The sequence below is a fragment of the Cicer arietinum genome, chromosome 6, assembly GCF_000331145.2.
Source record: "Cicer arietinum cultivar CDC Frontier isolate Library 1 chromosome 6, Cicar.CDCFrontier_v2.0, whole genome shotgun sequence".
In the NCBI taxonomy this organism is placed as follows: domain Eukaryota; kingdom Viridiplantae; phylum Streptophyta; class Magnoliopsida; order Fabales; family Fabaceae; genus Cicer; species Cicer arietinum.
The window spans coordinates 8082916-8106749 of record NC_021165.2 but is presented as its reverse complement, the minus strand read 5'-3'; the positions used below and the strand labels follow the sequence as shown (position 1 = coordinate 8106749).

Genomic DNA, 23834 nt, shown 5'->3' with positions numbered 1-23834 from the left:
GAATTAAAAATGAGATTTTAAGCTGGAAGTATCTTGTTGCTTAAAGAGTATATGCAAGTGGTGGTTTTTGAAAGCTGATTTTACAACATGAAGCAAGTGTTGGGTGAAATAGTTTAGTTGAATAACATTGAAAAGGTAAATTAATTGAGGAGGAAAGAAAGGGGGAGAGGAAATTGAATTGAAATAAAGGAGTGTGGAAGTGAATATCGAAGAGAGAATTTTGTACATAATCGGTTTATGTTAATCAGTGAATAAATAGGGTTATGTTAATTAAAACTACGATGAAGGTAAAACAACAGCTTCGTGAAGCCATAGATCTTTTGTTCACTCGCGGTCCTGCTTCTTCTGCTGATTACACTCGTCTTGTGCTTCACTGTGCTCAAGCCAATGACTTCAATCAAGCCAAGAGATTGCAATCTCACATGGAAATTCAACTTTTTCAACCTCAAGATTCCTTCATCCATAACAAACTTCTCCATTTATATGCCAAATGTGGCAAGCTCTCAGATGCTAAACACCTGTTTGATAATATGCCTAGGAGGGATGTTTATTCTTGGAATGCCTTGCTTTCTGTTTATGCCAAGGTCGGCTTGGTTGAGGATTTGTGTGCGGTCTTTGATCAAATGCCTTGTCGTGATTCTGTTTCGTATAACACATTGATTGCTTGTTTTGCAAGTAATAGGCTTTCGAGCAAAGCATTGAAAATTCTTGTGAGAATGCAGGAAGATGGGTTTCAGCCTACCCAGTACTCATATGTGAATGCATTGCAAGCATGTTCTCAGCTCTTGGATTTCAGGCTTGGGAAACAGATTCATGGGAGAGTTGTTGCTGCTGATTTTGAGAAAAATACATTTGTTTGGAATGCTGTGACTGATATGTATGCCAAGTGTGGTGATATAGATAGGGCGCGCTGGTTGTTTGATGGAATGATTAAAAAAAATGTTGTTTCGTGGAATCTCATGATCTCTGGGTATGTGAAAATGGGGAACCCTGATGAGTGCATTCATTTGTTCAATAAGATGCAATTATCTGGTTTGAAGCCTGACCAAGTTACAGTTTCTAATGTTCTCAATGCCTACTTTCAATCTGGACGTGTAGATGATGCAAGGAATATGTTCAGTAAAATAACCAAACGGGATGAGATTTGTTGGACTACGATGATTGTTGGTTATACACAAAGCGGAAGAGAGGAGGATGCTTTGATGTTGTTTAATGACATGCTTCGTGGAAACGTCAGACCTGACAGCCACACCATTTCTAGTGTTGTAAGCTCATGTGCCAAGCTTGCATCTTTGTATCACGGTCAGGTTATCCATGGAAAAGTTATTCGTATTGGTTTTAATAGTAATATGCTTGTATCGAGTGCACTTGTTGATATGTATTGCAAGTGTGGAGTCCCTTTCGACGCTCGCATAATTTTCGAAACTATGCCTGTTCAGAATGTGATCACTTGGAATGCCATGATTTTGGGTTATGCACAAAATGGACAGGGTCAACAGGCCTTGGCTCTGTATGAAAAAATGCTGCAAGAAAATTTGAAACCTGACAATATTAGTTTTGTGGGTGTCTTATCGGCTTGTATCAATGCTGATAAGGTTGAAGAAGGACATAAATATTTTGACTCAATCAGTGAACAAGGGATGACACCGACGTTGGATCACTATGCATGTATGATTACTCTCCTTGGTCGGTCAGGTAATATTGATAAAGCAGTGGATTTAATCAAAGGTATGCCTCACGAACCAGATTACCAGATTTGGTCCAGCTTACTATCTGTTTGTTCCAAGGGCGACATAGAGACTGCAGAGTTTGCGGCTAATTATCTCTTTCAATTGGATCCAAATAATGCTGGACCTTATATCATGCTTTCCAACTTGTATGCTGCTTGTGGGAGATGGAAAGATGTAGCTGTTGTAAGGTCAGTTATGAAGAACAAAAATGTAAAGAAGTTTGCTGCATACAGTTGGGTTGAGGTTGGGAACGAAGTCCACCGATTTGTTTCAGGAGATCACAATCATCCAGAAACGGAAAGAATCTTCGGTCAATTGAACAGATTGATCTCAACATTGCAACAAATTGGGTATAATCCAGATACAAGCATTGTTCTACATAATGTGGTAGAGGAAGAAAAATTTAGATCCATCTCTCACCACAGTGAGAAACTTGCTCTCGCGTTTTCTTTAATTAAAAAACCCAATGGAGTTGCACCAATACGGATCATAAAGAATATACGTATCTGTGATGACTGTCATGTATTTATGAAGTTTGCATCAATGACTATAGCTCGGCCAATCATTATAAGAGATTCAAGTAGGTTTCATCATTTCATTGGTGGAAGTTGTTCTTGCAAGGACCTTTGGTAAAATGGTAATCTTCTGTGCTTTGAAGTTTGAATGTTTCCAAAAGAAGGGTGCATTGCATACTGTCATATGCACTTCGTATCCTGTCTAAAAGTTTTTGAAACAAGGTGAAAAGGTGAAAAGCTGTATGAATATTAGGTGAGAAGAACAACAATGCTATGATGAAAATTTCTTGTGACAAAGCAAAGCAGCTAAAGACATTTGGGTCTAGAAAACAATTGTGTGATCGGTTCAATTATTCAGGTAGAGCCTTGAAAGACGTGTGCCATATGAAACACAAATTTGGCTGAGGCAATTGGTTGTTTATTAAGGTAAATTGATGATTATACATATTCTAAAAGCATTATATTTTTTCTATTATCGAAGAAAAATATTAAATTGTAATGTTGCATGCCTGCATCTCGTATTTAAGGTGAAATTTCTGAGTTCCATCCCTTTTATTGTTCCAATTGTTCTTTTCTTTCTTACTAGCCCATTTGTACTTTTTAAATACATCATTCTTGTTCTTGTGTTTTCATATCTTATAACTGATCAGTTATATATTACTGTTGAATAATGTTACACCCTCCTAATAATCTTCCTAGTACTTCACAAAAAAAAAAGTGATGTAAATATGTAAATTAGCTTTAATTTAGGATAGAGTAACAGATGTAATTATTTTTTGTTATATTTAATAATTATTGGGGCAGTTATTTATTATTGCATATTTCCTGTTTACATTTAGCCTATACCATCACATTAGTGCTTGTATCTTGAATTCACTCAATAAGATTCAGATTTCTTTCTTTTTTCAAGATTGTAATAAAGCTCCCAATCTATGGCCTTTGCTTCTGCATTTAGCCATTCACTTTCCAGGCAGCTTCATTGCTGATTGGTTTTTTTTATCGGCTCCCAGTCATTGTTGTCCGTCAGCCACTGTCTGCTGTGGTCAATAGTTGCAGATAAATTTCCCAGCAACTTTTCCGTTGATACCACCCACATCAGGAGTGCCAAGATCTTTTAATGAGCTCAAAGTAGCTCATCTGTTCAAATTCTCCAGTCCCCCGGATCTTGCTACCATATTGTTTTTGGTATATACAACTTTCCGCTTTGTATCTTCTTTTTGAAGTATACTACTCCAATGGTGATGATTTTGAATCCGGAAAATGGCTTTGAAAGGCCAGAGGAAGCTGCTGCAAACAAGCTAATAACAATCTTTACCAGCTCCATCTGGTGTGCTAAGTGCATATTTGTTTATACTTTTATAGTTTCAATAAAACATCAAATTTTCATTTCTTTTATTTCTTATTCTTTAGCTTGAAACCCAGCTTGTTTCAGAATAGGATATATGGCTATGTAACAATTCTTTTTATTTGGTTTGATTTTTTTTTTTTTTTTTTTGCATTTGAAATAATAATATAACTTAAAATAATGATCTGGCTGTTGCAGTACATCAACCTTGAAAAAATCCTTACGCAGAAAGTTTACAAACCTCACTTGTGTCGCATCATAACTTCTCACAAGTAATTTATGCCTCTTATAGTCTAAATGGCATGCTATATCTTCTTCTAAAGATGTTAGGTTACAGTGTTAGATTAAAAATGTTAGCTGATCATCCACTTTCCTCATCATGTATTAGTGCAACAAGTTTTGTAGCTACATTAAAATTAAAGTCTTTTTGCTTATAGCATGCCAAAACCAATGAGCATGTCACTTAGCTACTGCAGAGGTTATGTGTGGTACTTGGTCTTTAAAAACTTGGCAAGGACTGCATCATCCGAATAAAACGGTTTCCAGTATTCATGCTTGTAGAGGCATTTGGTAACAGCAAGTCACCTCCATTGTGTTTGAACCTTGACTTCACTGAGCAGAACTCCCTCCAGAAAACACGAGAATCAGGATGCTTTTGAACTTCAACTGCAGCGAGAGGAAGATAGAGAAAAAACATATGGCTTCTACACTTTCAGATTTTATAAAATTAATCTCCTTTTTGTTGCTTCATCTAAAATTATCAAATAAAGCACGAGGTACTTTTCTTATGGTTGATGTGTAAACTATTGATATTTAGCATTTACATAACGTATGCAAGGTACTGATGTTGTGGTTTTAATATCATACTTGACTATGAAGATAAAGTGAGACTACTATGAAGACAATGAGCATATCAATATTGGACCTCCAACTTGACAAATTATTTTTAAAGACTTGGCTCATTGCTTCAGAAAACATATAACGAACTCGCAATAGGCCATTGTTTGATTTAGAAGATTTTCTATACTGGTGTAAAATGTGATAGCTGTGACCAAAATTTATGCTTGCACAGTTGTAATTAAAAAATTCTAATTATTTAAATTTATAAATACTTGCAAAGTTTTTCTAAAGAACTCTAATTATTATGGTGATGCAAACTAGGTATTGTAAATCAGCCGATCAATTATGAGTTTAGAAGCTGACATTGATTACATTAGTTTTTTTATGGGCTCTTCTAAACAATTATCCCTATGGAGCATTTCGTTCTTTTTTTTTTTTTTTGAAACAAAACTTTAATTCGGCCTTTTACACTCAAGTGAATTTATGGAGTATTTTCAAAAGTTTTGATTCTCTAGATAGTTATTGTTCATCCCCTCTATTTTTTCTGACAAGATGTTAATTACACTATCATAAGTTGACTTTTTGCAGTGTACTTTTTTAGTAAACTTTACACTCTTAGAAGTTTGTTTCTAGTAAAAAGTCAAAAAATAATAGGAGAGGATGAACATTTGTCCTTTAGATAGTTTCCGCTCTGGTGCTTGAGTTATAGCATAAAGTTATTTGTCTTTCCTCAAGAGTAGTTGTAAACATATTTGATTAAGGCGATAGTTAGGACGAATCAACTTCACATATGATCCACGGTGATTGATGGTTATTTATCCTTTGATTTTATTAATCCTCACCATGCCTACATTAATCTTATTGGTCCCTAAATTTACTCTCTTAAATCTTACTACTCCATCAGACTTTGCCATATTTGTAAAGGAAGTCACATTATCAGACTCTATTAGTTTGATCACGATTCATGACAATAGAGTTGAAACATAATATGCTTAAGGTCGAAATAGTTATTTTGCGAGACTTAAAAGAAGAAGTAAAGTTAGCTAGTTATTTTGCGAGACTTAAAAGAAGAAGTGAAGTTAGCAAAGTAAAACGTGTTGTTGGAATATTAAGTGTTAATATAAGTCTCGTATTGAATGAAAAAGTAGATGTTAAGTATTATATAAATAACATATTTCATATACTTACTATTTTAAAGTTTTGAGTGAATATATAATGTTAAATTCACTTGTATGATTACTCTTAATCTAATGTGATAATCTTCTAAACCTCTAGAGGATCTGTCACATGTAATGTAATAGTAGAGGTAGAAAACAATGATAATGAGAAATCGTAGTGGGTATAGTTATACAACCTAAAAGGACGGACTTGGTGGAAGAGTTGAGGAGAGAGATGGTATAGTGAAACTATGATAAAATTTGAATAAACCATCATTTTAGTTTTTGAAAGCGAAGATATTGTCATTTTGGTATCTGACTCAGCCAAAAATTCAAATTTAGTCTTTAAATCATCAAAATAGTTAATGAAAGATACAATTTACTATCATTTTTTTAAAATACAACTTATTGTCAAAATAGTCATTGATCTTTATAACGTCAAAGACTAAATTAACTTATATTTTGATGATTTAAAAATTAATTTGAATTTTTAATTACGTCAAATACCAAAGTGACATCACATTACACTTTTAGAGACTAAAATGGTAAACTACCCGATAAAATCAAAACTATTTAATCAAATGTGAATAAAGATTATTTACCACGAACTCCACATATTTTTTTACCGAAAATAATAATATATTAAATAAAGAGGAAAAAAGACTCTACATAGTCACATATAAATCAATTTGTCTTTAATTCTTAATTCAATTGACAAATACAAATATTACTAAGTTGAACGTCTTGTGATTTATTGGCATCGAAACCTTACATTTGTAAATTAATTATGATATTATACCAACGGCATCCGTAAGTGTCATGATAATTCAGTAAATATTTACGCAATCAAATGTTGATATGAGTATAGCATGTTTTTGTGAATGCTGTGGTTAATAAAATAGAACTAATTGAATTGAAATTTGTTTATAATCCTTTTTGGCCATTGTTTGTTTTTTGATATTGGAAAGGAGAGGAGTGAAGGAGTATAATTTAGCCGGTTCAGTCTCCTACAATCCTACTCCATGCACACTAGCCTGGTTCCGATTTCACTCAAACCATCACCATTCCATCGCCACTCCTTTCGACTTTTCTCAGCTCAACAACATGTATATCGCATCAACCTCACCATCACCTCCCTCTCACGTGCCGGTAACATCAACGCCGCACGCCACCTGTTCGACAAAACCTCCACAAAAGACATCGTCACATGGAACTCCATGCTCACCGCTTACTGGCAAAACGGCCTCCTACAACACTCCAAATCTCTCTTCCAATCCATGCCACACAAAAACGTCGTCTCATGGAACTCTATCATAACCGCCTGCGTCCAAAATAACAACATAAACGACGCGTTTAAGTACTTCACCGCTATGCCGGAGAAAAACGCCGCATCGTATAACGCAATGATATCAGGTTTCGTGAAAAACGGGCACGTGGAACAAGCGCAGAAGCTGTTCGAAGAAATGCCGCGTCCGAATGTTGTTTCGTATACTGTGATGATTGATGGGTATGCGAAGATGGAAAATGGGATTAAGCGCGCGAAGGCGCTTTTCGATGCGATGCCGTTTAGGAATGAGGTTTCGTGGACGGTGATGATTAGTGGTCTTGTTGAGAATGGGTTGTATGAGGAAGCGTGGGAACTGTTTGTGAAAATGCCTCAGAAGAATGTAGTGGCTTGCACTGCTATGATTACTGGGTTTTGTAAACAAGGGAAGGTTGATGAGGCTTGGAACTTGTTTCAACAGATTTCGTGCAGAGATATCGCTTCTTGGAATATAATGATAACTGGTAAAGCCAATTTTTAAAAGCTAAAACATTCTCTTATTCATTCATTTATTCAAAGTTTCAAATTATAGTCCAATGTGTGATGTGTGTGCCTACTTGTAAGTTGATAACTCAAAATTCATTTAAATCAGAGGCGGATATAACTTTATTTAGAAATATAAGCTCACTTTAGGGATGGAATGGGACCGTTGTTTGGATTCTTGTCAAAAATCGAATAGGATGGAATTCAATGGCACACCGAAGAATGTGTTTATGGATAGCCCCTTTTGTGTCTATACTCAAATCTTAGCTGTCTGATGAGTATAATGATTTGGAGTGTTGATCTTTAATCCTTTAGATTAATTCACTAAGATTTGGCTGACGAGGATGGAGAGGCTGGATAGAGAGGTGGACAGGATACAGGTCCATTTCATCTAATATTCCATTTTTCATCTCTTTATTTATCTTGGGGGTGAGATTGAATTTAGGTTTTTCTACATTCTATAATGAAAATATTCAAACAATGGACCGGCAATTTTATTCTATTTCACTCTATTCTTTTCTATTCCATTTCATCTGTTAGATATCACAGGATCTTCTTCCATTTATAACATATTTTGATTAAACTGGCAAGGAGGGAAAAACACAATAACTTGTTGCAATCCTAGGAGTAGGTGGTTCTTCTTTTCTCATGCATTGTCAATTGTCATTGCTCTCTCTCCTAATATTCCATATTTTCATAATCGATTCATGACTTGTAGGTTATGCCCAGAATGGGAGAGGGGAAGAGGCACTAAATTTATTTTCCCAAATGGTCAGGACTGGCATGCAACCTGACGACTTAACCTTTGTTTCGCTTTTTACTGCCTGTGCTAGTTTGGCATTACTCGAGGAAGGAAGACAGACAAATGCTCTTGTAGTTAAGCATGGCTTTGATTCAGATTTGTCTGTGAGTAATGCCTTGGTTACTATGTACAGCAAATGTGGTGAAATAGTCAAATCTGAATTAGCCTTTGGACAAATTTCTCATCCGGACATTGTTTCATGGAACACCATCATTGCTGCATTTGCTCAGCATGGTCTCTATGACAGATCTCGCTACTACTTTGATCATATGGTAACAGTCGGAGTTACGCCCGATGGCATAACTTTCCTTAATTTGCTGTCTGCATGTTGTCGTGCTGGGAAGGTTGATGAGACAGTGTATCTTTTTAACTTGATGGTCCATAATTATGGTATTCCGCCAAGGTCTGAACATTATTCTTGCATAATTGATGTTATGAGTCGAGCAGGTCAATTGCAGAGAGCTTGCCAACTAATCCAAGAGATGCCATTCAAGGCAGATTCCAGCATCTGGAGTGCTCTACTTGTGGGCTGCAATATTCATTCAAACGTGCAATTGGGCGAACTTGCAGCTAGGAACATTTTGAATTTGGATCCTTATAATTCTGGTGCATATGTCATGCTGTCTAATATATATGCTGCTGCGGGCAAGTGGAAGGATGTCAATAGAGTGAGGGTTCTAATGAAAGAGCAAGGAGTTAAGAAACAAAGAGCTTATAGTTGGATGCAGATTGGAAACAAACTCCACTGTTTTGTTGGAGGGGATCCATCACATCCAAACATAGATGACATTCATGTTGCTTTAAGGAGGATTACATTACACATGAAGGTGAAGGGTAACTTTGAAGAAGCTGTAAGTTAATTTTAGTTAAGTGGTTTGACTAGTGCCAATACAGATTTTATTGAGTCGGGTGAAGCAGTCACGTTAAACTTTTAGGCTTGACACTTCATGCCAAATTGGCTCTTACCCTGAAGATCAAAAGCTGGGAATATAAAAACTCATGCCAATTGTTCAGTTCGATAATAAAGGGCAAGTTAGGATTGAGAATTTGAGCCATGCATTTGAATTTCCTAAATAGAGCCAGCTTCACCGTGTTCAAATATTCTGAGACATGCATCCGAGACATGCTGGTTCATTTGTTGTTCCGATAATATTCTTATCATTCACATGCAAGTTATTTTAATGGATTAGCTACTTTCCTATAAGATAAGTGAGTTGTTGGTTTTGATGTTAAAAAGTTGAGTGAGGGAACTCCAATGTAGACATGGAGATAAAAAATGAATTATCAGAGCATTGATGAATTATGCAGTAAATGAAGAGTAAATAATGATGCATTTATGGAAAAGCTTGTCTCCGTCACTTCATGTGGGATCAAACGTAAACTCAATGTTTTTTGGGCTGGCACCGTGGAGTAAGGGTAATGAAGCAGTGTGTGGAGTGGGACTTGGGCACTTGGCATGAGGAAGAAGGTTCACATAGTTCCTTAGATCTTTCCTTGAAGTTGGGCGTTGGCTTGGCTTATTAACAAGACTGGCAGCTGTATAATATTCTATCTTATTTTGATTTGATTGCTTTATTCTGTTATGTCAAAAATAAAAGATAACTTTAGGGAAAACATAATGTTTGCTCCCTAAATGTGTGGAGTATTTCTCCGCGAGGTGTTGTTAATATAATCCTATCTAAATTACAAATATATCTCTTAAGTATTTATTTTTAGTAATTTTATGGGATAAATTGACTAACAGATAACATAGAGGACTAAACTAACTACTATTTAAATTGTCTAAAGGATCAAGGTAAGACGGACCAGGGTTGTCGAATTGATGCTAGTAATTCTGAATAAGCATACAAAGAAAGGAGGGGTAGTTATACAAATATCTTGTTTCGCTATAATGAGGTTGGACACATCTGTTTCATCTTGCCTATCACGTACGCATGCTTAACATTTTCAACTTCATTCCGTGTCACCATCCATGTGTTGTGTGATTTGACATTAACACTACAAACAACACGAATTGAGGTTTACTGGATACATGTTAGAGTATAAATGATATTGACAATTAACGATTAAAAAATCAATCATTATCCAATAGCATTTAAATGGGATGACACGGATCCCTTTTAATAGCAACATCGAAGGATATTGTTTACACAAAAAATCAACTATTTAATACATATTTACTTGTATCACGAAAAGATGCAAATATTTAAAATATAGCATTCATTTAGACTCAGTATTGTTTGACATTATCTCTAGTAATTGTTATTGGAGCGTCATATAGCATTTCATCCTATTAGATTTAGTACTTGGGGTATGAAAACAATCATAGTCTGGTTGGATATTCACCCACTATAAGATTTAGCTCGATCGGTCCATTATAAGTCAACTCTACAAGAATCAACTTTTTTATTATTGGGACCAACTTTTCATTATCTAATAACCACATTCATAACTCCATTGACTAACCATTTGAACCATAGAATCTATCTATTCTAAAGAGCAAATTGCTCATTCTAGAGTTCGGTCTATGATGAAATTTTATCGTAATTTACAAATTGATTGGAAAAATTGTGCGAAAGTTATAAACAAAAAATTAAAAAATAATAATGTAACTTTTTTTTCTTTTCATTTTTGTCAAGTAAGCAAAGCCTCAAAAGAAGCAAAGACTATTGCGTTGAGCTAAAATAACATCTATAAATGTAGTAGTAATCTCCAACTAAGCATTAGGGTTCCAAATTGAAGGGCATGTGGGATGAGAATTGACTGCATTGGTTTCAATGGAATGCGTATAACGTTACATAAATAAATCCATGAAATGGAAATGGCATAACTATGATTATAGTGTTTTTTTCTCAAACCAAATATGAAGGAAAGTATCCACTTCATTTTCCTACTTTTCCGTAGCACGCCATCACCGTTGATGATGCAAATCACATGCTTGTGAATGCCCGCAAAGCTTCTCTTCCACTTTCTTTTTTCCTTCCAAATGAAAAGTAGGCCCCACCACATTGCCCTTCCCAAGGACAGTGATCATCCCACAAACCCTTCACAACTCCACCGTCCACCTCAATCCTCATACTCTTCCTTCACTTTCTCAGATCATTTAGGATTCTTTATTTCTCGTTTTATTTATTTTTCCATTACTATAGTTTCATTTGTGTATTTCCATAAGGAGTCGGTATCTCCTTAGATACTAGTACATTTATAAAAGATAAAGAGAAAAATGATTTAATAATTAAAATATTAAACATATTTTTTTTACTTTTTAGTCAACTTCTCTATCATAAAAGAAATATAAATATTTGAGGAGATCATAACTCTTCTATAGCATAAGATATGAATTGAATATTTATTAATTTTATACACAAATACCTATAGTAATTTCAACTCTTCACAAAATCATTAAAAATTAACCATTCATATCTTATAACAAAATTATTATATTTTATATTATATCAGTAATATTATCTTAAAATATATATATTTTTAAATATTTTATTTTTCCGCTGTAATTTATGTATTTGTGTCATAAAAAAAAAGTTTGCACAACTATTTTAATAGTATATAAAAGTTCGTATTCAAAACTAAATGTCTTAAGTTTTAAAAATATCAACGCGATTGAATTGGACTAAATTAAAATGACCTTCATCAATTTAGTTTGATTTTGTAAACATTTGTAAAAACTCAACCAAACTAGCTTCATCACTTTCGAATTTGTGCAATTTCTCATTCTTATTCACTTCACTCTACTCTACCATTGGAGAAACTCTTGTTGGGATGACAATGGATATAGTTTGGATATGACAATAGGTATAATTTGGTCATAACATTAAAGTATTTGTTCTCAAATCTGCAGTTTTAAAAAACATTTGTATTTAGACTTATACTCCTACTTTCTGAGTACCTATGTACTTGTATCCATACTCGTTTTTGACATATTAAAACAAAAAAATTCTCAAGATTCTTTTGTAACAATTTAGTCTTTTCCTTTTTGGTTCAAAAGATATCTATGTCAAGGAAAAATATAGTGTTACTATAGTAATTTGGTGAGAACTTTGATAATGCAGAAAGAACCAATCAAAAGATGAAGAAAAAAAAACATAGCAACATGAAAGAATATGATGTCAGAAAAGATAGATAACTTTATTTGAAAAAAAGTTAGGGAATTTTAATGATGTGTCAAATATAAAAAAAAATTATTAGATGATAGTGTAAATAATTTTAATTATCATTATATATAAGTTAAGATAATATTAAATTAATTTAATATTGAAACAAAAATTATATATATACACAAATATAAAGCGAAGTAGAAATTAGGAGTAATAATAGGTCAGGTCAGATCATGCTTTGAAAGACATAAGTCCGATTTACAATTAATTTTTTCGGTCTGAGTCTGGTTAACGACTTATCACAGGTTTTACTTTCGGTCTGACCTGAAATTTTTAAAAAGTTTGACCTAGCCTAAAAGCCTATTTCATATTAAAGCATTTAAATAGTATATTTTATATTTTTTAAATAGGTTAAACTAAGCATTTATATATAATCAAATCTAATAAAATTATAACTAGCAATTATGCAACAATCTTCCAAAAAAATAAATAAACAAAATGAACCCATAATTAACAAATATTAATATTAATAAATAATAATAAAAAATAATAATGTTAATAAATAATAATAATAATAATAATAATAATAATAATAATATAGATCGGTCTATAAGACTTAATAGGTTTTTTTATAAATTTAAATATGATTTTATTAAAATTAATAGCTTTAAAAAAGTCGGAACTTATTATTTTTATTAAACAAGTTAAATAAAAAAATTTATAAATAGATCAAACTATAAACTTTTGACTCAATATATTCCGACCCCAGTAGATATAGACTATAGAATAACCATATCCGCATCTATATCTACTTAGCTTTGTAGGTAATTGCAATTTGCATGTCCCCTTTGCCCATATGTGTAGAGCAAATTTTTAGTCTATTCTTGCATCATAGGTATTTTTTGTGGATACCTTTTAAAAATTGTTCAATTGTCATCCTAAGATTTTGAGACACCGTTAACAACAGCTTATTATTTGCATTAAAATGGAAATTCAAATCTAAAAGCAACAAAAGCAGGCTTGCGACATTGAGATGAGAGTTGAGACAGTATGCATTGCAATACTTAAATTCGATGTGAGATAAGATTAAAAATATCCAACTTAATAGCCTATGGCATGTCCTTCTCCACCTCGGTAATCGTACCTCGCAATCTCTGTTCTCATTTTTGGCAAATGATTCACTTGTTGTATGTTTCCATTTCCCGAGTGTGAACGTACTTCAGTTATATATCAATATACTTCACTCGCGGTTAGTACTGCTGCTTCAATACTCGCGCTTGTGACCCTTAAATTGTCAACACAATATTCCTCCACCTAAAAAAATTATATATTTGATAAAAATATTAAATTTTAATATTTTTAAAATTAAAATATATAATTTTTAAGTTTAATATTATCTAATAATATTAAATTAATTAATAAAAGCAATATATAATATCAATTATATTCCTTTAATTATGTCAAATTAAAATTTAAAAATTTCACTTCAAAACTTCATATTATTTTTTAAATCTTCTTATATATTGAAATGATCTAATTGATATTTCAAAACTTTATCTCTTTTAAACTAAATAATTTATTATTACGGAAGAAATAAATTAATGTTAATTATTAATTATTAAATAATTAATTATTATTTTATAGATATACATAATTAATTATTCACTAACTTGGTCAGCTTATTATAGTTGGAAGAGTAAAATTTAATATTCTCGCGTAGGTCGATATCCTTACCGAACGGGTTGGTCATGGAATAATCAAGTTGCATTGCATGATCAGATCATAATGGGGTTGTCTCGGTGCAACTACTTCGTACCAATGGGGTCATGCCACGCTTAACATTATGTGGCCATTACAAGCATAAAGGAAAAAATTGAAAGAATACTTCCTTTTATAAATCCCCCTTTATATATTCTTTTAAGGAAAATGTTTCCGCAGAAATGTTATCTTTGAAATTTGTGTATTCATATATTTTTTCTAAAACTTGAAAGAAAAAATTACGATTTTATTTTGTTTTTTTATTTTTAAAATAACTGTCATATTATTAAAAATATATTATATTTTAAAAAACTGTCATTTAATTTTAAATATTATTTTATTTTTTAAATAAATATCAAAATATATATTTATTATAAATTTTAGGTTAAATATATCTTAATTTTTGTTAATTAAGCACATATAATAATATGGTCGATTTAACTGAATAAGTGATAAATTCAAATTGCACCAACAAAACGTGGTTAACCTCATGGATTTAGTTGAAATTAGATAATGTTAAAATAGTCTCGTGTTCCTTAGAATTATAAAAGAAGACGAAGTTTAAGATTATATATATGACTCTAGTTTTTTATTACAATTCACACTAATTAGAAATATCGTAAACTTGTATCTAGTTCTTTTATTTTCTTTTATACTCTTGTGTATAGTGTTGTGAAATGTAATTCAAATATCAACTTTGAAAAGTGTTGGTGTACTAGAGTCGTGAGTATTTGAAAGAAGTCTATTAGTTGTAATAATTTTTACATATTGCTGTTATCTGGTTGTCATTAGACAACTGTCAGTAATTTTTTTTCGAGTTTAAAAATTCTACTTTATTTTCTTGTGATATGATTATTATTTAAATTTCAGTCATACTAATGAGTATCTTAATAGTTCTTTATTAAAGAAACAAAAAAGAAAATAAAAGAATAACTTTTGAATATAAAATCTCACTTTTTACAATTTTAAACATTTTCTTTTTACTTTAAATTATTAAGTGCTCTCACTTTAAATTTCTAAGCAGAAAAAAAGTTTGTGTCTATAATTATTTTTACTATAAATGACATAATAAAGTATGTGGGCATAAAAAGTACCCCATCCCAAGTAGTGTCAGAAGTCATATTATTGAGAGAGTCCAATTGTAACTTGCAATAAAGGGCATCCAAAACCAAATCATATGTTTTAGCAAACCTTTTGCACATTGGAATTTGGAAACCATAAAAAAAATGCAATATATGCTGCACGCAAACAACAACTAGTACAAGTACAATAGCAACAAACACGCACACAGAAAAATAATATAAGCTCCTTCAATCAACTCACATAAATAACCACTACAACTACATATACTTCAATATAGATTCAAGCTTAACCATGGAACGGTATGAGATAATTAAAGATATTGGGTCAGGTAACTTTGGTGTTGCAAAGCTTGTTAGGGAGAAATGGAGTGGCCAATTATATGCTGTTAAGTTCATTGAAAGAGGCTTCAAGGTCCTTTTTTTAACTCCATTTTCTCTACCCTTCTATCTTATATGTTGTTTTATTTTACAATTATTTTATATGAACTTTGGATTGTGCTCAATTTATGATGTTTTATTTAATTACATTTGGTTTTGTAGATTGATGAGCACGTGCAAAGGGAGATTATAAATCACAGATCCTTGAAGCATCCCAATATTGTTAGATTTAAAGAGGTACTATTTTTATCCTCAAATGATTATTATAAACTCATAGATTTTAGTGTCATTAAATTTAACGTGTTAGTATATTAATTGTTATGTCATAATTTGAATCTCGACAATTATTTTAACTTGAGCTACAATACACAACCTTGAGTCAGTTTTGTTATTTTCTTTGAATTTGTCTATAAAGCATCTCAATATTTATTATCATTTTTATTCTTGGTTTTTCCTTGGAAGGAATTTCAAGAATCTTCTAAAACTAAACTGGAAAGTTTATCAATTTGATTTCTTAAAATCCTCCTTTCATGTTAATTTGCTAATTTTCATGAAATGATGATTAATTGCAGGTGTTGCTGACTCCAACTGATTTAGCAATAGTGATGGAATATGCTGCTGGGGGAGAACTGTTTGAAAGAATATGTAGTGCGGGTAGATTCAGTGAGGACGAGGTACAATTCTTCATTTCTTTATCATAAGAACATTGGTCTTTGGTGATTATGATTGTGATTTTTTCCAACAAGCCATTATGTTAATTAACTTTTTTAGATTCCAAAAAAACAGTAATAAAGATTTTCATGCAATATTTTAACAAGTGGGAGTACTGTTTCTGCTTAAGCAAATATAACATTACTGTTAAAAATTCCAATTCCAATGGCAAGTTCATGTCATGTTTCCAACTAAGTTTAATAGTAACATATATTTATTCATAAACTTTTATTTTTTGTATGCAACCGTTTATTTTCATCCTATTCTTTTAAAAAAGATTTAAACTGCAATTATAATTTATTTTTTTAATTCTTGTAAATTTTTTGTTTGAACTAATATCGTTAATTTAAAATTTGTTGTTTTCAGTTTTTGACATTTGCTTGTTGGTCTATGTGGCATAATTTTAGTAACCCGTGTATGACATTAGAAATTAAAAATCATGTTTTTTTTTTTTAATTTACAAGAATTTCATCCAAATAAAAAATCTTACATAACTAAAACTAAAAACACTATAATTTCAATGATTAAAATCATATTTAAACTCACTTTTATATAGAGAAAATAGTATTTCTCATTGTATATACTTGTAAAGAGATGATTTATTCTTAAATTAATGTTTTCTTATCTTATATTTAGGCAAGATATTTCTTCCAGCAGCTAATTTCTGGAGTCAGCTATTGTCATTCAATGGTACAATTCTTGTCCAACGTGATTGTAATTGTTTCAGTCTCATTACTCTAGCTAAACTCGAAGCTATATATATAATCTTCTTGCAGGAAATTTGTCATAGAGATCTTAAACTAGAAAATACACTTTTAGATGCAAGCTTAGCACCAAGACTCAAAATTTGTGACTTTGGTTACTCAAAGGCAAGAACAAATTTTCACTTAAATTTCATTTAACATAGTAGTTTCACTTATAGACATTAATTGTTTTAAAACCTTGAGACATTAATTCTTCATTAATTGTTTTCATTTAACATAATCTTATTTTTGAGGTGTTAATTTTTTTTACAGTCATCTGTTCTGCATTCCCAACCAAAATCAACTGTAGGAACCCCTGCTTATATTGCACCAGAGGTCTTATCAAGAAGAGAATATGATGGAAAGGTATAACTTATTAATTTTAATCAAAATCTAATTAATTAAATTATTCTCTTTTAATCATGTAAGCTTGATCTTAGTCATTTGGAATAAAAATATGGTGAGCAATTTGTTGTTATCTTATTAGATTGCAGATGTTTGGTCTTGTGGGGTGACTTTATATGTGATGCTTGTTGGTGCTTATCCTTTTGAAGATCCAGAAGACCCAAGAAACTTCAGAAAAACACTTCAGGTTAGTTAGTTAGTTAGATAGTTGAACTATTAAATAAATAATTAGTTGGTTTAATTAATGTGTCTCTAAGCAATGATATTTGGATAATTTTGACAGCGAATTCTTAGTGTACACTATTCTATTCCAGACTATGTCCGTATTACTCAAGAGTGTAGACATCTTTTATCTCGGATATTTGTCGCCAACCCAGAGAAGGTACATTGCCTAACTCAACATTTCTTTTTTTTATTCGACTAGAGATATATGCACACCTCCAATTTTTCGATATTTATTTAATTAATGCTATCATTAACCTTCTTTCTCTCTTTTTCTCTCTCAAATTATATACATCTAATTTAGAGATATTCATCAATTTTTTCTTTCTTTTTGTTCAAGGTTTTACACTGAAATTGTAATTGCACCATGATCTACAACATCAATAATTGATATAAATGTGGCTTCAATCGCATTTGCATGTACATCAACAAATATTTATATCATAATTTTGTTTGCTGACACGTAGTTTAAAAAAAACAGTAATGCATTTATTGAGAGAGAAATTGAAACCTAACTTTCAAATTGTAAGATTGTATTAAATTATTAATATTATCATTCATTGATTATTAAATAATAGAGAAATTGGGATGATCCAATTTTGATTAAATGATTCAGATGTATTTAAAAATTAAAGCTCGAGCTATTATCTGACAAAGACTTAATTTTGAGTCTTGGTATGACCTTTTAATTTGAAAAGTTTTATATGAACTATTAATTTATTAAAAATTATATTTTGTGTTTAAATTTTTAAATATGACATTTTTATCTATAAAAAAAAAATAATAGACTAATAAAAAACATGAATTTTGTCGTACCATACAACTATAACATTTTTGGTAACATACTTGATATATATATATATATAAACAACAATTATAAACAAAATAAATGAATAAAACACAAACGTCAAATTTATAACACAATAGTTTAAAAAGAGAATAATGTGTATAGACATCGGGAAGTGACAACAATATAATTTTTATAAATATATATATAATAAAATAAAATACTTATCATATTTTTGTTATAATTATTCTTTATTTTCTCTCTTTAAAATAATACTATTTGTATTTATGTAATAAAAAAAGTTCTTTACTAAAAAAAGGAATCCTAATTTAAATTATATTTAAATATGATAAGTATTTTATTTTATTATATATATATTTATAAAAATTATATTTTAATTATATATATATATATATATATATGATTGTGTGGATCGACGCTAAATAAACATTTTTAAATGTTTAACCTATTTAAATAAATAAGTTTTTAAAAAATAATAAATATAAATTATTTATTAAACATATTAATCCGAGCTAGACTTTTAATAGTAAAGATGAGTGTAGTTTGATAAAATAATTTCTTTTTTTCTTCTAATTATTTTATATTTATTAATAAATATGCAAAAAATCTTAAATAAACATATGAAATAAGTATATTTTTTCAGGGACTAATTTATATATTTCCTCATATTGGTTTTGTGATGTTAACTTTTGGTTACATTATTAATTATGCAGAGAATTACCATACCAGAAATTAAAAAGCACCCATGGTTCCTAAAAAACTTACCAGTAGAATTTATGGAGAATGGTGAAGGTGGATTACAAAATGATGAAGAAGATGATTCATCATCATCTCAAAGCATTGAAGAAATACTATCGATAATTCAAGAGGGTAGAAAAGCAGGGGATGGACCAAAAGTGGGTGAACAGTTTGTTGGTGGTAGTATGGATCTTGATGATTTGGATACAGATGCTGACATTGATGATATTGAAACCAGCGGTGATTTTGTTTGTGCATTGTGATTCTTTGCTTGTTACTATGCACTTTGTAGACAAATTCTTCCTAAGAAAGTGGTTTAAGATAAGATGCTTCTTTTTTCTATCACTCTTAAGTCTTAACAATGTAAGGAAAACAAACAACCAAATAGTTGTACTTTAGTGCCTTTTTGATTGATTGGAAGTTACTTGTCTTCATCTCTGCTTAGTGGGAATCAAATTGCGGTGTTGCTCATTTTTTGCTTTTTTAATGCTTTCGCACTTAGCTCAAAATAAATAATCAAACTTGTAAGATACTTGCTTTGGTGAAAATAGTAGTGGATGATTTTAGTCTATTTTAATGAAAATTTGATAATTAAAATAAATAATACAAATTATATGAACTGAGAGAGAAAATTTGATTAAGAGATAAATAAAAACAAATTCACAAAAAGGTAAGAAAAACAAAGTTAAGGAAATCTTGATTCGTTATTTGGTAGATCTAGATCATCTCATATTCATTATTTCACTTTAAAATATATTGGGATTTATATCTTAAAAAAATATATAGAAAATGTTGACATTAAGAAATTTAAAGTATAAAAGTAATCATAGAAATTGTGTATTTAATTAACATCTTGAAATTTTAAAAATTGATCTTTTTATGTAAAGTTTGTGTTTTATTTCTTTTTTTAATTCCTTAATAAATTGTTTTATGACACCTAATATATAGGTGTGATTTCCTGTATTTTAATGTGTATTTTAATGTTGAGACGATGAACAGCTTCCCTCGTATTTGATATAAACATGAAAAAAAAAAATCAAATTTGTTCTTTATAACAATAGAATAAAGGCAACTTTAAAGGCACTTTACACTAGAGAGTAATGTTTAAAAGTCACTTAAACTCTAAGGATACTTTTAATATATTACTTGGAAGTAAAACTTAATCGTTCTCCTCATTTTTACAATTGAGATGGTAATTCGAAATGTCAATTTCACAAGTTGAATTTTGAAGGATACAATTCGAGATCAAGTGGTTAAAGTGCTTATACTACATATGTCTTTAATTATAAATATTATATAAAAAAAATTATATTTATTTTTTTTCCACATATATTATTTATTCAGGACCGCCCCAATGCCAAAGGTAATAAAGTTAGGGGTTAAAACATCCGAAAAATAAATAACTTTTTATGTATATTTAAGCTTCAAAAAATTTAAAAATTTAAGGAGTGTAATAAATAAAAGGCTTTATAATTATAAGAAAGAGAAAATCATTGACATATTTAGTTAAATTACTTTGTATCTTATAAAATAAAAAAATATATAATTTAAATAAAACTATAATAAAATATTGTTATTAGTATTAAAAAGGCCTATATTTTATTTTTATCAAAACTTTTTTTTAGAATTTGTTTTATATCTTAATAAATATTGGGTCGCTTGTGCATTTATTAATATTACTAATTTATTTTAAAATATAAAAAATTAATATAAAAAGTTAAATTTGATACATCTAAATATAAATATTATTTTAGAGACATAACAAATAAAATAAACACATTAATTATACTATTAATTTTTCTTAATAAGATTGAAAAAATAATAAATGTCTAGAGTAAGGTAGTATAACTTTAATTTTCAACCATCTTTGTATTGTATTCAAGACTTTAACAAATATCGTATAGACGCCACCTTCTTTTACAACCATCCTTTTCGTACAATTATGTTTTTCGTTTTTATTCGTTTTCAGTTCGGTGTATTTCGTCTTTTTCTTCGAAACTATAAACGTGAATGTGACAAATTCACATTTGAGTAATAAACGACCTATCATTGTCCTCAGATATCAGCATCTGGGATGGAAGCACTGGTCGACACTGTAATATCAATGGTGCTGATGCATGCACCATGCTGCACGGTCACGAAATTAACCTTTGAAATTAAAATATTAAAACCATTCTTTATAAATTAGGATACGTACGGAATCTTGCTAGGATGCTCCTACTATTTTGTAAAGAAAAAAAAGAATGCTCCTATTATATTGTAAAGAAAAAAAAATACTCCTATTATATTTGACACTCTAAGTTTAATACAAAAGTTTAATCGTTATCTATTATTAATGTAAAAAGTTTCAATAATACAATTATTTATATAAATAATTTTAGAGATAATTTAGACAAGAATCAAATATTTATATCGATGTAACAGTTGTGATTGATTGATAATATAAAAATTATTACACTAATTATATATAAATTAAATTATTGATAAAATTAGTTTGTATAGATAAAAGTGGAGGGGAAGTAGTTTATTATTTTAATGGAGGGAATGAAGGAGGTTGAGTTTTAAAATATTGTGTTTAATTCAACCACATAGATGAATAGTTTGTTAAGTTATAAGAACAAATAGAAAAATGTCTAAAGAAATACATCTAAGTTTTGATCAAGATTAAATTTCATTCTTACATGTAATACTTAAAAGATTGCATTGATAAAATAAGTATTTAATTTCATGATAAAGCAAATACTTGACTTAAGGAACACAATTTTATTTTATTTTTTTATAAACCTTACACACAAAAGTGTTTGTATCTTTATCCCCCTTAACACTAAGGAAAAAGAGATGATATAAATCAGTCTATTCTTTCTTTCTTCTAATCAAGTGCATTCTTAAAGTATATTTGATCTAAGAAGGGCAAAATTCATCGTGAATTTATTTTTGATCTTCTTTTATTTCAAGAGAATATCATTATAACTTATAAATCATTTAAAATATATATCATTATTTGAAATCAAACACAAAGTCATTTAAAATCCATCATCTCCCTTCCCTTATGTTTTTAAAATCAAATGTATCTTTATTTTCCTCTTCTCTCATTTCCTTCATTAAACCAAATAGATCCCTTAGAGTTCGAATTTGAATTCATGCATTGTATTTTAAGCGTGGGATCCACCCTTGTGGATGTCCTACCAAACTCGCTCAAACTTTTATGAGAAAATCCACTTTATTCAATGCGAATTCATAGAGTTGATACTCACCTGAATCCAACCCCCGTGAGTTTTTATTTTAAATATATATATATATTCAATTATTTTATTACATATTTTTATATTATTTTATAATTAGACGATAATTATAGTTGTATTATGTTAATTTATAATAAATATTTTTCAAAATTAAGTGTGCCTTGAAAGTTGTTATCCTATAGATCAAAATTTATAAATTTTGACATTATATATAATTATTTTCTATGTCAACAAGATGCGTCAATATTAATTTTAATAGATTTGGTTCCTCTGAATTATAAGGACCTCGAGAACGTGAAGATGAAGACGGTCTATATTTTAATAAATTATGATAAACTTGTTTATTTTAATTTGATTTTAAATAGTTCTTAATTTGCTTCAATTTATATTTAGTTGATATCATGTGTAAGTGGAGATACTTTACTTCCTTACATTTATTTTATTTTAGAAAAATATGATGTAGACTTAACATGAACCTAGAGGATTGTATCACTTATGACCCAATTAGGTTTAGATATGATTTTTCTATAAATAGGCATTTGTAATCTCTTTTGAGACATATTTGAAATAAATTATAGTTTCTTCTTTATGAGAATGTTGAGCGAGCTAAGTCTCTTATGAGAGTTCTCGAATTATGCTTAATTTTATCAATGACTTAATTACCATTGTGACGATTCTCCGTTGACTTTTTAATCTTTTAGGTCGTGACACATTTCTTCTTCATCTTCTCAACCTAATCAATTTTTATTTATTTTTCATTTTATTTGTTACTTTATCAGAATAAATCACTTGGTTATATTTTTAATTTCCCGTTGAAGCACTTAAATCCACATCACTAAAATGAGTTGTTCACTTTAGAGAATAAAATGAATAATATCACCAATTAATTATTAAATGAATTGTTGTTATCTTGTGTACATATGTAATCAGTTATGTTTGATTATAATCAAGTACAAACTAATGGGTGGGTTGAAGCCCCTCCCTCCCTCCAATTTATATTAATAAATTATATATAATATAATTCATTTTTTCGTTTTGCTATATATATATATATATATATATATATATAACATTAATATCATATATTCTATATTAGTAATTTAATTTAATTTGTATATACTGTCAAAATAAATAATATAACAATTTATCAAAAATTATCTTTATCAACTAATGATATATTTTTCACCATACACAATAAAATATAATATTTCTTTAAAAAGTAAGGTAGAAAATATTAATTATAAGTTAGTGATGCCATTTATTTATCCTATACACTCACATGTATACTCATACTTCTATATTTTATACAGACTATTTTTTTTAAGTAATAATAATTTTTTTCTACCAACTAAATTCAACTTGAGGTCTGAAAAAGTTATATATTTTTTTAAATTGAATTTTGTATCAAAAATTTGAAAAAAAAAAATTTCTAGTACATA

The 23834-nt window shown here is 29.8% G+C and overlaps 2 protein-coding genes across 3 annotated transcripts; both read left to right on the top strand.

The window, feature by feature from the left end:
* Positions 1 to 6: 6 nt before the first annotated feature.
* Positions 7 to 9915, top strand: LOC101489532 (uncharacterized). The gene is made up of 4 exons (XM_004504048.4): positions 7 to 2360; positions 3302 to 3430; positions 6580 to 7375; positions 8113 to 9915. The coding sequence occupies exons 1-4, from the start codon at positions 264 to 266 to the stop codon at positions 9054 to 9056; spliced, it is 3966 nt and encodes a 1321-aa protein (XP_004504105.2). The 5' UTR covers positions 7 to 263; the 3' UTR covers positions 9057 to 9915.
* A 5380-nt stretch (positions 9916 to 15295) lies between these two features.
* Positions 15296 to 19624, top strand: LOC101489210 (serine/threonine-protein kinase SAPK2). 2 transcript variants are annotated; one of them, XM_004504047.4, is made up of 9 exons: positions 15296 to 15560; positions 15689 to 15763; positions 16099 to 16200; positions 16874 to 16927; positions 17014 to 17106; positions 17254 to 17346; positions 17468 to 17572; positions 17669 to 17767; positions 19129 to 19624. In XM_004504047.4, exons 1-9 carry the CDS (start codon positions 15441 to 15443, stop codon positions 19414 to 19416), a joined length of 1029 nt encoding a protein of 342 aa, XP_004504104.1. In that variant the 5' UTR covers positions 15296 to 15440; the 3' UTR covers positions 19417 to 19624. The 2 variants fall into 2 exon arrangements, with proteins under 2 accessions (XP_004504104.1, XP_027191287.1); XM_027335486.2 differs by having other exon boundaries at positions 17700 to 17767; positions 19129 to 19306.
* Positions 19625 to 23834: the final 4210 nt, after the last annotated feature.